Source organism: Oncorhynchus mykiss, chromosome 15 (assembly GCF_013265735.2).
Source record: "Oncorhynchus mykiss isolate Arlee chromosome 15, USDA_OmykA_1.1, whole genome shotgun sequence".
Lineage (NCBI taxonomy): Eukaryota > Metazoa > Chordata > Actinopteri > Salmoniformes > Salmonidae > Oncorhynchus > Oncorhynchus mykiss.
Window position 1 is genome coordinate 61375169 of NC_048579.1, and position 17170 is coordinate 61392338.

Genomic DNA, 17170 nt, shown 5'->3' on the forward strand with positions numbered 1-17170 from the left:
CTGAACAGTTTGGCAAAGAACACATTCTAGTTGCAACAACTAAGGAAATGTGCTTTCTTTCCTGTTTTCTTTCTGTAGAAAGTCTCAGATAAAATAATTGAGACAGTATTGAACCACACCTGTTGATGGTGGCCTTCTCTGAGTCGATGGGCTCTGTGAAGCGGTCGTCCAAACTGTCTGCGCTGTCATCGTCTGCCTCCGTGCAGACTTTCTTCAGCTCCATGCGGTCCATGGTTACGGCTATAGTGGTGCGGGGCTGGGGAAGGGGTCACGGTCCAAAGCAGAGCAGTTGTACTCGGTAGGTTGGCGTGCTTTATCTCAGCCTTACACTATAGGGCAAATACCTGCAGAAAACGGCAAAGGGAGAGATAGTAAATATTCAGAGAGCTGCTGATGTGGCAGGAAGCCCTTATAACCAGCAAACATACAACCAATCATTCAATGTTGTCTAAACGTTGACTAAACGTTCTGGGCCGCAACTAGCCATCATTTCTTTGTAATTACACGTTGACTAGCCCTCTATAAAGTGACAATATCCCTAATAAGATACAAAGATGTACATGTCCAGTCAAAAAGGTCATGGCCACAAGTTCTCTGATTTGACTGTCTAATCTGTCAACAATGAGCTAGTTACTGTTAATGTTATGAAGATACATTCAATGAGTCGTATCTGACTGGCAAGCAGTCTAGGGCCTTGACAAAGGACACTTCAAGGGGAAGAAAAGGTGTCGTTCTACACACACCCTCCCGCAGCACCATTTTATCTCCCCATTCGATACATGTTGGTAGCTCATGCATTTCAGTGAACTATGGCGTCGTTCATAAACAATGTTCCTGTCACGCATTGGAATCTTGACGTTCCATGCTGACTGGTTTTGGATACCTTTTGTACTCTGCTATACACTGACAGTTAACAAAATGGCCTCTAACTGTATCAAGTTCAAAAGGATTTTGTAGTCGATGTAGATAAGTAATTGTAGTCTTTTTTTTTGCTTAACAGACCGTAAAATCCCATATCAATTGTGACCTCAATTTTACATAAAATGTATTTTAATAGAATAGCACACATTATTTTCCCCTAAAAGAACCTCTAAGTAACCCTTTCAGACACAAGTCCATGTTCTATTGCTGCTGTGCAGTTTCCTTTATGATGCTATAACCACATTCAATATAAAATGTGGTGGTTATAGCAAGTCTCAACATTATGTCAAAAACACGCCTGAATCCTAAATTCAGGTCAAAGAGGTCGGCTTATGAGGCAGGCAAGTTTCCAACCAAATGTTCCTAACCTCTGGGAGAGCACGCTACAAAGACCTGTCTGTATTGCTGTCCACGGTAAACCCAATTCAATTGAACGCACCGAGTGCACTGAAGTAGTGGGCCAGCAGGAGGCATGTGTTCTTATTTCCATTCTATTGAACATTTGATTGCTGCTATTACGTAACAACAAGATGAGGCACTGGGGAGCGCACACAGAACTCTGCTAAATGATTTTAACAGCCAATTACCCACAGTGCTGTTCTTCCCATACAAAGGCTTCTTTGACAGGAATGGGTAAAAACAGCCGAGCAGCCAGGGCCCTTGTCCATCCAGGTTCCCAAAAGTGGCACCCTGCTCCCTCCCCTGTCCTACCGACCAACACCCCAGGAAAAACACAATGGTGAAACACATCTAAACCTTAGTAACACACATGGATGTCCAACGCTGTGACAAAGCCATAAACAAACAGCTCTGGAACATAACCTCATCCACCAATCCAAGTCCATGAATTAACATTTCAGTGCTGCCCATCAAAAAACAAGCATTGTAAAAACTCTTCGAAAGGAAGTTTTAGTGCTAGAAAATACATTTCAGTCACATGCTATTTCAACTCTTGCTATTTCAACTCTGGCTATTTCAACTCTGGCTATTTACACTCTGGCTATTTACACTCTGGCTATTTACACTCTGGCCCCAGACATTGAAAGGCGTTGATGAAACTGGGCCAAGTATAAAATCCATCATCCTCACATGATCGCGCCAAAGCGTGCCACGTTAACAGTCAATAAAACATTACGTAAGTGAGCCTATGCACAGTAGGTCCTCCATGTTGTACCCAGTCAGGACAGAGATCCATGGCCTTCGGGACTGAAACAGGTCCTGTAAGGAGTTCCATGTTTCCCTTTAACTCCATGCTGTGGAGAAGTCATAGACAGACTGAACCTGTATCTTACCACACACACCTCTTTTGTTGTGACTGCTGTCACCTACCCTGTATGGAAACGCATAGCCAAGCCAATCATTATCTGTTTGCGAAGCATTTTTCTACATACTTAGTTTTGCCTGGCTTGTCTAATCTACACAGTTCTGGTTTGATCGCATTCTAGTTGCTGCTGTGCCTGGACCAGCTGCGTTCCTGGAACTTGTGTGTCCTAGTTCCTGGAACTTGTGTGTCATAGTATTTCCTATGTCTCCTCTAGATAGACAGATTGACTGGTAGGCCTCTATCTTCTTATTGGTAGATATTTGTATCTTTGTGATCGAAAGTGTGCATTGCATACAAATACACCTCCCCAGTGTGCTACCCTCGAGGAAATAAGAAGGAACCTGCTCAACCAGACTTCACCCCTCCTCCCAGGCAGCTAAGCACTCCACTGCTCCCCGTGCATATACCTTGTGTTATGCTATGACTAAGCTACCTATAGCCATAGACCCAGCCCCAGCAAAATCCTTGAACCTTTGCCTTTCATGCACATCTGAAATGTATGCTTTACTCACTGTAGTTAAAACCACTGGTACTTTTGCATATGATTGTTTGAAACACGTTTTATATTGAATAACAACAACTGAGTGAATGTGATTTAAAGTCGTTACAGTGTGTTTGTCAATGTGTTTGTGTGTGCATTTGCTGTTTGATAAAACCAATGTGATAAATGCACGCAAGTACAGACGTAGGATTTTAATTTGAGACCATTTGTGTTACAGCAGGAAAAGAATCCTGCAGCAACAGGAAATGTAAATTATTACGTGGATTATAATTAATGGACATTTTGTGTAGGGGTTGATACATTTTTCGTTAGGGCAAGTCAAGTCTGACATTTTAAAGTGAAAATCACAACCTTTAGAAGCTTTTTTAAACCTCAAATACACTACAAGTTTCCATGTCCTGCTATTAAGGAAAATTCCTGCAACAACAGGATGATCAAATTAAGATACGGCACCTGTATCCCAAATCGTTTATTGCATTATCAAACACAATATTTGATACCAAGCCTTGTACATTGTGCAAATAAAGAACCTTCTTGAAAATGCCTAACGCCTAAATCTAATGTAGTGTACTTGCATACAACAAGGCTACAACACTTTTAATAGAAAAGTCAGTTCTGTGACACAACAAACACTGATCAAAACTTGAGATTCTTCTTATCCAATTTGCCAACAGCGTGACATCAATCATCTGAATGGGAAAAACATGAACTTCATTTGTTTTATCTGTCCAGAAGTAGCAGAAAGGGGGTCTGTGCAACTTAAATAACACTCAACTCCAAGTTTAAGGACACAACAAAAGTACAGTACCAGAGGATCCCATTCTTACTGGAGGTACACAACACATCATTAGCTCAAAGATTAGCTCTGTCTAACTCAAACTACCACTCAAGTTATGCAAGTCCCACTTCAGCAGTGGCGTGGTTTTCTCAACAACCCAACAAAACATCTAATAAACCCACAAACAAATGCTCAAAGGAAACCAACTGAATACTTCAACCAATGAAATACCTCCCACAATCTCAAAAGCACAAAACAAACTATTTCAGCTAGGTGCATCTAGTTTCTCAAGAAAACTGGAAAATCCTCCACTTTTTTTCTATAAGAATTTTTATTTTCTCAGCAGTTACAACTTCGTGCCTATTTGAATAACAAACTTAGACCAAGGTAACTAAAGTTCCCTGACATGAGAAGCAGATAAATCATGTGGAAAAGGAGATATACTCACTCATTCAGAGATGACAGAGAGGGGGTCCGAAGTGTTATTTTTTGCTTGTTTGGGGGGAGAATGAGGACAGTGCTAGTGAACAGCCAGGAGAGGCAAGAGCTGCTGCTTTTTTGTAACCCAGGTGAGAGGAAGGCTTTTAAAGAGCAGGGGAAGGACCCACCCTGGCCAATCACGTCAGGAGCCTGAAGCCAAAAAATGCCCCGCCCCTCCCCCTTTCCCCTAGTGAATAAAAAAGAAGCAAGAGAGAGAAAGGCAGAGAGAGGAATTAATCAGTAGAAGAAGAGTGGGAGGGGTTAGAGAGAGAGAGAGGGACAGCACACAGACATCCTGAAAGCTCGGCCAAGATTGCACAGTGAGCGTTGTTGCATCAACTGCTGTTTGTTCTGTGATGGCCCGCCAAGCACACACCCCGGGTGGTCATCCCTGGGTGCAAACGGTACCGTCCTCATGCTGCGGTCACTGTCCTACTCTGTCCTGCCCTCAACCACACACCCCTCCCTTCCCACTAACCCTACCCCCTACTACCATGGGTAGCGTACCGTTAAGCATTCAGAACCTGCGGAGAGACAACTGGCATCCACTGGGGAGGTTGTGACACTGCCCGCCAATCAGGGGCCACAGCTGAGTGTGCCGCTGAGCGCAAGGTCACACTCCGCTGAAGGATGGGGTCTTAACAGTCCAATTTTGTAATCCCCCTCATACACACGTACACACACACACATTATACACAGAGAAACTTCAAATCAGACACATGAAATGCTTCTTTTGAGTCCACAACCCACCACATTTTATGAAATAAAATAAATATTACTGAACGTGTTGTCTAGTCCACACCTGTTACAGCAGAGAGTATAGTCTAGTCCACACCTGTTACAGCAGAGAGTATTGTCTGATCCACCCCTGATATAGCAGAGTATTGTCTGGTCCACACCTGTTACAGCAGAGAGTATAGTCTAGTCCACACCTGTTAGAGCAGAGAGTGTTGTCTGGTCCACACCTGTTATAGCAGAGAGTATTGTCTGATCCACACAAGACATCTGCAGAAGCAGAGCAGTACAGTCACATAACATCACTCACACATACAGATCTAAAATCTCCACAGAATAACCTAAATAGCATGTTGTATATTCACATGTAGTATTTGTAACTAGTTACAAGTTAAGAGACAAAACAAACCAATTTTGCAAGTAAGTTATCTCAAACATTCAAAGACTGAGTCAGTCAGGACGATCCAAAGCTGGAAGATATGTCAACTCCATTTATACCTCAACCATCATTCACGGAAAATGATCTACTACTAAGCATCAATAGCCCGAAAACACAAACAAAAATACTCTTCTATGCTACCATTGGCAATGCATCACTACTGTGGCAAATTACATGGAAAATATCCAGCCTATTCAGAGGTGAGTGCAATTTATAAAAACAAGCTCAGAAATTCAATCAGAGCTCAATCAGAGTGAAATTTTAACGAGAAATGTAAGAGAAATGTAATACAGGGAGAATTAAATGAAAAGGTTAATTCGTGTGACAGTCCTACTGACCATGCCTGATATCTTCAGACTTCCTTCTGGCTATGGGAGTATTCCTTAAAAGGTGTCACACTTCTGAAGTACAACGGTTTCACACCAAACGGTCTAAAATCTTTGAGCCAATCATTAGCGGTTCTAGACCAGCCCAGATCACACAGGAGAAGCGACTGACTGGAACAAGCATGCTCCAGCCACTACTCAAACGCACAGAGACGTGCTTAGTCATTACAACACAAATTCTAAACTACAACACAAAAAGCCTTGACATCAACGTTATTAAGACAATAACTACTACATTGGCTGAGGCAAAGCTCAACATTATAGAAGCCAGTGAAACATTCTAACCAACATTGTTTTATCATGGCATTTGTCATGTCATATTACATCTCTCACAAACAAGATGCATATTTACTCGACCTCACATGGATTGACCACGGAAATAATAACAGCTTAGCCCTCCGACCAGTTGCACTCGTTACCCCAGCTATTTCCCCATGTCAAAACATTCCCATCTTCAAACACTCCTTTTCAAATGTGGATATAAATGAAACCTTCCTGTAATTATTGTTCCAGTAAACATTTCTTATTAACATTGAGGAACTTACGGAACACTTTGCATTGGGCTCATCTGTATATTAGAGGCCATCTTCAATCAAATCAATGTCCTATTCTGAAAATCTCAAGCATCTACCTGGAGGATTATACAGTACCAAGCATTGTGGATAACGGGCTATAAATAAGAGCCAATGTTTTCCTGCTGTAGTTTTACAGTAATTTGAACTCTCTCTCCCTTTGTGTCTCTGTGAAGACCAAGAGCCAGATCCCTGCATTAACTGCATTACTGGAAGTACTTCAACTGTGGTCTCCCAAAAAACCCACTGGACTGGAGGCAAATACTCCCCCTCCAACTTATTCACTTTTTACGAGGGGCCTCTGACGTTGGCAGAGTAGGATCTGGCCTGTAGATGCCCTATAGTTGGGTTATCTCTGCAGCAGGAGACCCACATGTTGGGTTAACAGCGGTTGTCAATTACAGGCCAAGGGGCCTCCTGACCTCTCTTATCTTCCAAAACAAAAACACCAAACCAGTCCACTGGCACCAGCAGGTAACTGGAACAGCTGAAACACCATGTCACTGCAATAATACAGGGTCTTGTCCCAAGAAAGACGCATGCACTCTCACAAACTGTACACAGCACTCCAGTCACCAGACTCTTGCCAGCGCAGTCGTTCAGCTAGCCCCATTCCAGCAGCCTCCACAGTTCTCTAACCAATTATAGAAAGCAGGAATTTTAAGGCAACCAAAATAAGTCGGTACTCCAGACGCCATGTGACGTGCTGCAAATAGCTCCGGTAGGTGGTGAATGAATGGCCAGATGACATATCACCAGGACGGTAATGGAAAGTGCCGCTTTTGTTACATCAAACAAACCAACATCTCTTTCCGTCCAACATTAACATTGCTGGAAGAATGTCTGGGCCCTTACATCATAACAGTTTAGAATGTGTTGAGAGACACATTTTGATCTTTGCTATGTAACTCTATGCTTACGTCTGGTGAACCATTAGAAGCCATTAGCCTGTGCACTATCAGGTGTGTAACACTGGCATTCAAAAGCAAAGAGGATATAACACAATGCTCCTTCTGGTAATCCCTCAAATGCTGAAAGGTCAATAAGGAATGAATACAGTGCAAGAGATGCACCAGCCCTTCCACACACTTGTTACAAATACAACAAGTGTAGACCTTACCATGAAATGCTTACTTACAAGCCCTTACCCAACAATGTAGTTCTAAGAAAAACAGGGCTTAAGAATATATATTTTTTAAATAACAATAACGAGGCTACATACAGGGGGTACCGGTACCGAGTCAATGTGGGGGGAACAGGTTAGTCAAGGTAATTGAGGTAACATACACATGTAGGTTGGGGTAAAGTGACTATGCATTGATAATAAAGAGTGAGTAGCAGCAGCGTAAAAAAAAAGGGTGGGGGGGTCAATACCAATAGTTTGGGTACAAGATGTCAAAAAAGACTCAGGTTACAGTGATCAGCTGACACCTCAGGGACGTTTAGGAGAAAGTCAAGTGTATCCTGCATGTGGGACTACTCCGAAATTCACAGAGTAGAGTTACATCCGTGAAGATTCTTTAATGGATTTGTCGAAGAGGTTTACAACCAGTCAAAGCACATATCAAGAAGCACCAAGCAGAGACGCATCAGTTCCCCTTTTTACAGTATGACTCGGTCGGGGATTATATCCCCACAAGGTTGGTGGTATTAATGTGTTCTAACCACCCTGTCAGTCAAGCTGATACCCACAAATCAACTATTTAGATGTTGTCTGCACATGCAAGTTAATTATGAGTGGCATGTGCCTCTCTTTCTCTCTCACAGACGTGTCACATTCTACATGTCCACTCTCCGAGGCTCCCTGCCACAATTTCAGCTCCACCATAAATGCCTTGGGTGTTATGGGAGCCCAGTTCAAGATGGGGTTGACTCGTGTAGCCTACCTGGATGCATCTGATCCACTGCTTATCTACACTAGCTAGTTACTATTGTTGGCTGTGTGAGACCTTGTATCCATCTGTACAACTAGAAAAGCTTTGAATGTCGGCCACTGATCAGTTTTAAGCCCAGTGTTAAATGTAGGTGTCCCTTCTCTCCATTCAACTCGCGAGAATAGTTTCTGAATGTCGGAAACTCAAATTTGCAAATGCAGCATTTAGCTATTCACATAGAAAAGGTTGCTTCATAACACTGCTGCTATTCACCTGTCTGGTATCAGTAAATACCCAAAGGTATCCTTCCCAAAACTTGCAAGGTGTTTGGTTAGGCCTTTGCCAATATCATCTAACAAGTAGGTGTGTTCACTAGCATTCCCACAGGTCAGAGCATGTGAGCTGGCGTCTATGGAGATGAATATGTGGGTTGAGGGTAAAGCTCCAAAACATGCAAATATTTCCATGAGGATCTCCATACATATTGACTACAGCCAAATAGTGCATTTGTTAAGAACCAAGTTAGCTTGTGCTCTCAATGCTATCTTAAAGAACCCATGTTAGCATTAAGCACAAGTTAGCCCAAAGAACACAAGTTAGCATTGAGAGAGCAAGATTGCCTCAAGAACACAGGTTAGCACAGAGAACACAGGTTAGCACAGAGAACACAGGTTAACAATGAGAACACAGTTTAGCACTGAGAACACAGGTTATCCTTGAGAACACAGGGTTGGATTCATCTATGGGGTTTGACTTAGAGCATAGCTGGGCTGGAGTGGGAGAAATTATCTGATAGAGGCTGAGAGACTCCCATCAGGCCAAAGTCCACATACCAACAGAGCTAAATATAAGTCATTCCTCAGAACCTCACATCTCTACACTAGCTGTGACATGACTGCCATTCTTTTACCACTTCATGCAACACTTACTCCTGAATCTATCAAACCAATGCTGTAGAAGTGCACAAGGCAAACTGTTCAAGAGAACATCTGGTTTAGTCTAAAATATCTTGGCAACCCATGTGAAAGTATCAATATTGTTCAAGTTCAATCTCTCAGTGAAATCTGCTAAACATGAAACACAAGAGAATCTGACTGCCGATAGGTACTTATCAAAGTAGGAGGCCAATCCTTCTCTTGCTAGAACAAAAGGTGTACCTTCGGTGTACTCGTAGAATCGCAATGGTCGGCAGTGGCCAACAACTTGACTTTGAGCCAATCAGAGAGCACAAACCTCCACATGGTGAAGCCGAAAGGAGTGACAATAAAAAGGAAAAAAGGAGAGCTAATCCACCCGTTATAATCAGAATTGTTCTACCTAAAACAATAAAGCTGCATAAAACAAAGAAAATCTTTAGCAAGTGTTTACATATTTTACGTCTAGGTAAGGAGTTTTGTGCTTTTTTTTGGTAGGTTTGATAATGTGTACTAGCTTATTAGTTAGCTAGCTAGCTGGCTAACGTTAGCTTGCTTAGTGAGCAATGCCGTCACACACACTTCATATGAAACAAATGAGGTGGTAAGTGCAGCACAATACACACAACACTAACCAAGCATGCTACCTAGCCACAGTAGCTAGTAAAATTATAATTAAATCACAAGGTATTTGTTTCCATGAAGCAGCAGCTGCCTGTAGCTGTTGAGAGTCAATGCAGTATCTTTACCTAGCTAGCACATCATGCTAACCATTTAGCTAACGTTAGCCAGCTAGCTAAAACTGTATATATGGGCTGTATGTGATAATGGAGAGTACATTAAAAAAAAAAGTTGTCTTGCTAGCTAGCTGTGGCCATCTGGCTAGTATCAACAATGACTTTTTACAACCATAGCAACATTAGCGCATCTAGCTCGCTAACATTGACTAGACAAAGCAACACACACAGACATGCATTGCCAAACCACTCTACTGCCACCTTCTGGTATGGTGTATTTGAATAAGGCTGAGTCGCTGACGACTTCAAGGTCTTTGCTGTTTGAACACAGAAGAGATTGGCTGCCAACACTGTTGAGAGGTGCTAAGTACTGTCGGCAGGCAAACGTTTGACAATCCTACTAGTGTGTCTGAGCCATTGTACTTCAGAATTGGAGTTGGGCTTGGTCAAAGAAAATAGAGGCCATCAATGTACAAAGGTACAGTACGAGTTACAGTCACAAGCATGTACTGTACTAATCATAGGAGGTAGGTTGCACCTTAATTGGGGAGGACGGGCTCATAATAATGTCTGGAGCAGAATAAGTGGAATGGTATCAAATACACATGGTCTCCATGCGACTATGTACATACGTACGACTCAGTGACCTTGTTGTACATACTTCTTTGCTCATGCCTTAGCATCAATACAGGCATTTCTCATGCTGTACATAATTTTGTAAAAATAATAATGAATGTACATACTCATGACGATCTTGTGAAGAGTGCGGTGATATGTATTGGTCTTGTCAGCACAAGAGCCTGATGTATGAGGCCCTGCTATTACTACGGTATAATCAAATACAACAATGTGTGACCAGGTTTGTGGTGAAGAGGATCACCCAAAGCATGGTCCCTGCATGTTTGAGCTGGACCTCTGCAGTAAGATCTATTTTGTTGGCCTGATGGGATTCAGGCTGTAGTCGTTGTTGCTTCCTGGTACTGTACATGGTCCGTCCTAACTTTGTTTGTGAACACTTTCCCCAGGTCCCCCATGTTCTGATGGTCTTATCAGTCCCTATTGATCTGTCCATGGCTTTTGTTGGCTGATGACGAAGTTGCACTGCTTGACGTAGGCCCACATCTGAGTGGCCTTGAATTTGCTAGGGGAGGAGGGTGCTCCCGGGGACAGGTAAGGCCCTGCATGTCATTAGCCGTTTGCTCATAATTGCGCAATATCCGAGCCAGTACGTGCTGGCACCTGAGACATTTGAAACTGAGACTCATTTTTAAAAATAATTTATTTCACCTTTATTTAATTTATTAGGGATAGTCCCCCTTTTTTCATTTTTTGCCTAAATGACATACCCAAATCTAACTGCCTGTAGCAGTTAAAATATTCATATTTTTGGTACCATTTGAAAGGAAACACTTTGAAGTTTGTGAAAATGTGAACTGAATGTAGGAGAATACAACACAATAGATCTGGTAGAAGAAAATACAAAGAAAAAAACAACCAGTCTTTTTCTACCACCATCTTTGAAATGCAAGAGAAAGATCATAGTTAGAGCAATCACTCTGGTTGTAAATATGCAGTAGGATGTGGTATTACATTAATCAATGCAGGTTAGTCTCATAGAGATAAGATCAATTATTAAGAGACCTGGTTCAAAGCCATTTCACAAAAATTAAAGCTAGTCTAAGAAATATTTCTTACCATCACTAGTGCAGGGCGTATTTAAGTTCCATATTCTTATTGTTCAAACTATTTAGTCATTGCATTATGCAATAGTAGTGGTAAGAATAGCCAGCCCTCACATTGTATGCCCTTCTCAGATTTCAAAAGGACATAGTGACAGTGTTTTGGAAAATCACCCCGAAATCCTTTGATTCCTTGGTGAAATAATAGTGGATTAGTGTTAATAGTAGCTGCCATGCACCACGCACCTCAAACACGACTTTGCGACCGGCTTAAGGGTAAGTTTGCTCTGTTCCACACAGTCTCAATTGCATCAGCCGTCATTGCTCGAACATGAACAGCTCTGGGCTTTTTGACTTACATCTGTTCGGTCATTCAAGACCCTACATCACACACCTCATACTGACCAATGAAAAGAGCAAGCTCATTTCTCTACCCCCACTGACATGCAGAGAAAAAGTGGCAGGGCCTGCCCCTGCATTTGAACACACCTGCACACTGCTGACATGAAAGTCTTTGACATAGAATGAACCCATTTTCTATTAGACCGTAAACAATCAAAGGTGTACAGTGTTCTCTGTAATAGCCTAGGCTTCTGTCTGTCACCGAATGGTTACATCAGTAGATTAGCTGTGAAATCAAGATATCAAATGTGAAAAGTATTTCTCACATTTGCAAGTAATTTCCCATCTTTGTCTCTATAATTTGTGTTACCATTTGTGAGAATAAATAAAAAACACCACACATCTTTACACTTAATTAATAATAGTCCCTTTGACAGGTGTCAAAAGAGGCTTCACAAAGATAGAGATAGTTTACCCATATTACAAATTGACCTTATTTTAAGGATACCTAGAAAATAGTCTGTGGACACAGTCAGCAACCCAAGATGTGGGTTGGATTTTACCAAGCAACAATTTAGTAATTGCATTGTAAAGTTCAAAATAATGGGAACTGTATGACCCCTTTTTGTATGCTCTATATAACAGACCTGTACTTTCACCGTGATACATTCAAAAGTTAGACATTTTGTTAAAGCTTCATGTCTAACTTCCTGAACCTTCATGCCATAAAAACATATACATATGTGTGAAACATTACCATTTAGGGACACACTTGAGGTCTGGTCATCTGAATTTGGTTGCCCAACTCAAAACCAATATTACTTAAAATAATCCCATCTCACGGTAGTCTAAAAAGTATGTTATTGGTGGCAAAAGTAACCTAATAATGCATGCAGTTTCAGTGGGAGTTCACCAGACAATATATATAAATCTTTCCCGGAATCACTTACTTTATTTGTATTTATGATATATGTCTGAACTTCTGTTATGATAGGCTCACTGGGTTAATAATGTATGCTACAACCTTAGCTTGATGCTGGTACAGAGAGGAGTGTTTTTAAACCACATGGATTTGAGAACCCTGCACTTTTACAATATATCTAGGTTTACATCTTCAAATAAAAAAGTAGCAAACAGAGAAGTGAAATTAAATCTGAGCCTATCTCTATTAACGACATAAAGAAAAAGTCTACGGGTTAAAATGACTTAACCTTTAGGAATCTTCCAGATATACGCTCCTCCCCAATCAACGAAAGAAGGTAGAATCTGCCTGTAGGCTAAACCATACACTCCAAAATACCTTTCTCGTTTATTTCACATGTCCAGATATTTCTACTATATTTATAATTGTAAAACTATTAAAAACACACACATACAGAAATTGTATTCAAAAATAACGATTAAACCTAGGTAAACTTTATAACTCCGACAGTGTCGTTGTGAAGGTTATTGAATGGTAAAAATAATAATTTCCACGTTCCTTTGTAGTATGCGAAATGCACACGCAGGGCAGTTGCAAACATTGGAAGAAACTGCATTGTTTCTTATCCAAAAACACATAAAAATATTTAATGCATTTGGCTAGTAAGTGAATTACACATGTAATATCACTTACTGGCGTTATAATAATAATTAACGGTCTACAATAGAATATTGGCCCTTCATGTAAACTACACGACACATTCGACACGTGTTATTTTCGCGAAAAACATTATTATTTAACATTCAGGCTACACCAAACACAGAAAATATACTCCAGGACTAATACCTAAGAACGTGTTTTAAATATCCCATAGTTCCTTTAAACGACACATTTATTGGCTAAACAAATTACCTGAGAGATTAAACGGCAATTTTCAGCCTTGGATAATTACTCTTGTGGATGTTTTGTCAATAATGTCAACATTAACCATTAGCTTTCCGGTGCGAATTGAAATGGGATACAGTGTTTCAAAATTCCGACGTTGACAAACAAGTATGCAATACCTACACAACTATTGGAGAACATATACAGGCTAAACATTGGAAAAAAGCTTAAATGGGGACCTACCTACCTAAATTTTAATTGTTCGGGGCTTCAGAGGTGGAGGACAAGTAAGCGTAGTGAACACCAGTAAGGGAGACCCTTCCCATTTAACAACCGAGCGACACAGTGGAAATTTCCACCATGTGATGGCAACTCTTCAAGCATCATGTTTCACTACCAAGACACCCTCCGACTGAACGCAACCAATTGGCTGTTGTATCTCACAGTCCTCGATAGGCAATGGCAGAACATAAACGTTGTATAATGGGCAGTGACTGTGGTCGACTAAAATATGTAAAACGTAGGCAATATGAAGAGCACAATTGATTTTGGAGCGCCTTCACGTTGGTGTAATTCATTTGTTGACACTACACATTCTGTTTGTAGAGTAGACGCACTCAAGGAGTGGGCACGGTTACCATTGTTTGCGCGCGCTGCATAAAGTTTCCAAAAACCTTCAATTGTGGATGCATTTTCATTCAACACGTTCACTTTCAAATTAATTTCAGTTAGATAACTGATTTTAAATAAGTAATTACTTATATGAAATAATTGAACATTGCAACAACCAACAGTGTTTTTCTAAAGATGTGTTGTCTTGTAATCCTATAACTAAATCCTAGAGCATTAGGAAAAGTGTTTTGCAGTTTATCACTGTAGGGCAAGCTATGCTAAAAATGAAGACAATGAGTTTATTATAGATTACATTTTCATAACCCAGGTATCATAATAATGCATTAAAAACAATTGCCACCTAGTCAGTCACCATCATTTCAGGTAAAATATTGATATAGGACAAGTAGCTTAATTATGTTGGCCTTTTGCATTTTGGTAGGCTGTAATTGTAAATAAGAATTTGTTGTTAATAACTGACTTGCCTAGTTAAAATAAAGGTTATATAAAAAAAATATTAAATAAATATGCTTGCTCCACTCTACAACAATTTATGAATGGTTTAATATATGTGTAATATATACAGCCACAGAGATCTCATAAAGACATGGTGCTAACTTTTTTTTTTTTTAACTACATAAATTGCCTAACAACCTACTACAGATGTAGGATCATAAGTTGATCACCCTGTTGCGGGATAACTTTTCTTGTAGTGTATTTGAGGTTTAAAAACGCTTCTGAAGTTTGCAATTTCCACTTTGAAATTTCAGATTTAATTTTCCCTTACAAAAATGTATCAACCTCTACAAAGAGTTATATGAATTATAATCCACATATTTCTAATTTCCTGTTGCTGCAGGATTATGTTCCTGCTGTAGCAAACTGGCTCAAATTAAGATCCTACAACTGTATGCAATTGTCTGTATTTTTTAAAATGATTGTTACAAGGTAATAACACCCATATAGTGACCTCATAGTTGGTGAGTTGAATAGAAAATGTTCTATACAGTAGCAAGTCAGATGCGAGGACGTCAATGGAGCCAATGTAATCAAAGAACTGAGTCAGCTGTATAAAATCAGCTTTAACATTCTCAAAGCTGTGAGTCAGCAACGAACCGATAGAGCAAGCCTGCTAAGTAAACTAAAAACGATATAATACATTACCAAAAAATGAGAAAATCTCCATTCATGCACTGAAGATGATATTGACACAAATTATTTTCCTGCAATTAACAACAGATTTAAAACTTTGGCATGACAAGGTTTCATCAATAACTCCATAAACCAATCAAAAGGGACATATTCAACCCCACTTGGTTTCCTGATAAGTTAAAAACAACTTCCTGTTCAGCGAGAAAGCAGTCATACTAATAACAAATGAGTATGTAGAATTATTTTAGTTTTGCACTGTATATTTTAATTCTCGATATTAAATAATAATAATTATTATTAGCAGCTAGCGGGCCGCGGCTAGCAGGCTAGCAGATGGGCATTCAGGGGACGTCGCGATGTAGGGGCCAGTTGAGTACCTCCTCGAGCAGATTACGTCGTAATCCAGTCGTGAAGGATCGGCGGGGTTCCGTGCCCCGTACCGTCAGTAAAAGGGGTCCGGGTATTGTAGCCCAGGAGTGGCTGATGGGCCTCTTCAGCTAGCTGGGAGAATGGGCCTAACATGGGCTAGCTCCAGACTAATTGGTGCTTGCTTCGGGACAGACATTAGCCAAGAGTAGTCACTCGGGTAGCAGCAACATTATTACCTTGCACACCATTTTTTAAGGTTCAGGGTTCAAGTTTTAGTCTACTATGTGCACTATTTCGACTGTGACGGCCATACATTATAAAGTGGTTCATGAGCGGCATGTCATCTTGATCAATGGCAGGACTTTGACAAGTCCTCACGTTTATGTGATTACTGGCAAAAACATATTCCCCATGATTTGGAAGCAAAGTCTCATGATTACTCTGTCTGACCATACAGTCTCTCTAAAAACAACAAATGCTGCTCAGATTAAAAACATACTTGAATGTCACTAGTCACTAGTCAGGTCAGTCAGTTTCTGCTTTTTACTTGTGAGGATGAGATGCTATTCTGGCATTATCCTTTGTGTTCTGGGTTGAAAAGCATGGCTTCTAGAGACCTTGTTTTATATGACATTCAATTACATATTTTATCCATTCTGTTTGTATGACTTTTATTTAATTTAACCTTTATTTTAGCTATAGATATAGTTGTAATTTTTTTGTCACTCAAACACCACATGAAATGTATAGAATTGCAAGAAAACTAGCTTTAAAACAGCAACATTTTATTTTTACCCCATGACAAAATGTGTAGAATTGCAGGAAAGAAGCTAAACAGCTGCAAAATTCAGTGCTTATTCCCATAGAAATAGGTGGGGGGGGGGGGGGGGGGGGGGATATATCACATAGACATCAATTGTCAACATACAGTACAGATGTAGGGGGAGACGCGGAATGTTCCCCAATGCTGGAAGGGGGCCCTGAATGAAAAAGCTTGGGAACACCTGATCTAAGTGACAACTACATAACCCATATGTACAGTATGATGTTTTGGTCGCAAACTTCATGTTGGTATATCACATAGAGATCAATTGTCAACATCAATTGCTGCAGGAAAATTACCATGCTGCAGGAAAATAATCCTGCAGCAACAGGAAATGTTGATTATTATGCAGATTATAAATAATGGACATTTTTGTAGGGGTTGATACATTTTTCTTGCTCAGGGGCAGAACAACAGACATTTTACCTTGTCAACTCTGGGATTTGATCCAGCAACCTTTCAGTTACTGGCCCAACACTTTAACCACTAGGCTACCTCTAGGCTACTTGCCACAGTACAGTACATCAGCAGATGGTGAGTATGTTACTCTAATGTTTCCCTATCAGGACTCTGATTCTGGATCTGCTAATATTAATGGATAAATTATTTCTAAACAATTTCACGGAGAGGCTGGCTTCTGTCGTGCATTATCTGAGATCAGCTGTCACACTCTGGTTTAGAGAGTGATACCTACTAAAGCACTCACAGGAGGAGGACCGGTGCC

General features: G+C 40.6%; 1 protein-coding gene across 5 annotated transcripts in view; it reads right to left on the reverse strand.

Moving 5' to 3' along the window:
* LOC110490512 (sodium-coupled neutral amino acid transporter 4) overlaps positions 1 to 13879 on the reverse strand; it is a 30052-nt gene extending 16173 nt beyond the window's left edge. Inside the window, exons 1-2 of one of the 5 annotated variants that reach the window (XM_036944895.1) lie at positions 13738 to 13879; positions 120 to 344 (exon numbers count right to left, since the gene is read on the reverse strand). In XM_036944895.1, coding sequence (XP_036800790.1) covers positions 120 to 232 — 113 coding nt within the window. In that variant the 5' untranslated portion in view covers positions 233 to 344; positions 13738 to 13879. Of the gene's footprint in view, positions 1 to 119; positions 345 to 3973; positions 4125 to 11587; positions 11612 to 13733 lie in introns of those variants that run through there. The other 4 variants (XM_036944896.1, XM_036944897.1, XM_036944894.1 and 1 more) reach the window with 4 other exon arrangements.
* Between the last annotated feature and the right edge of the window lie 3291 nt (positions 13880 to 17170).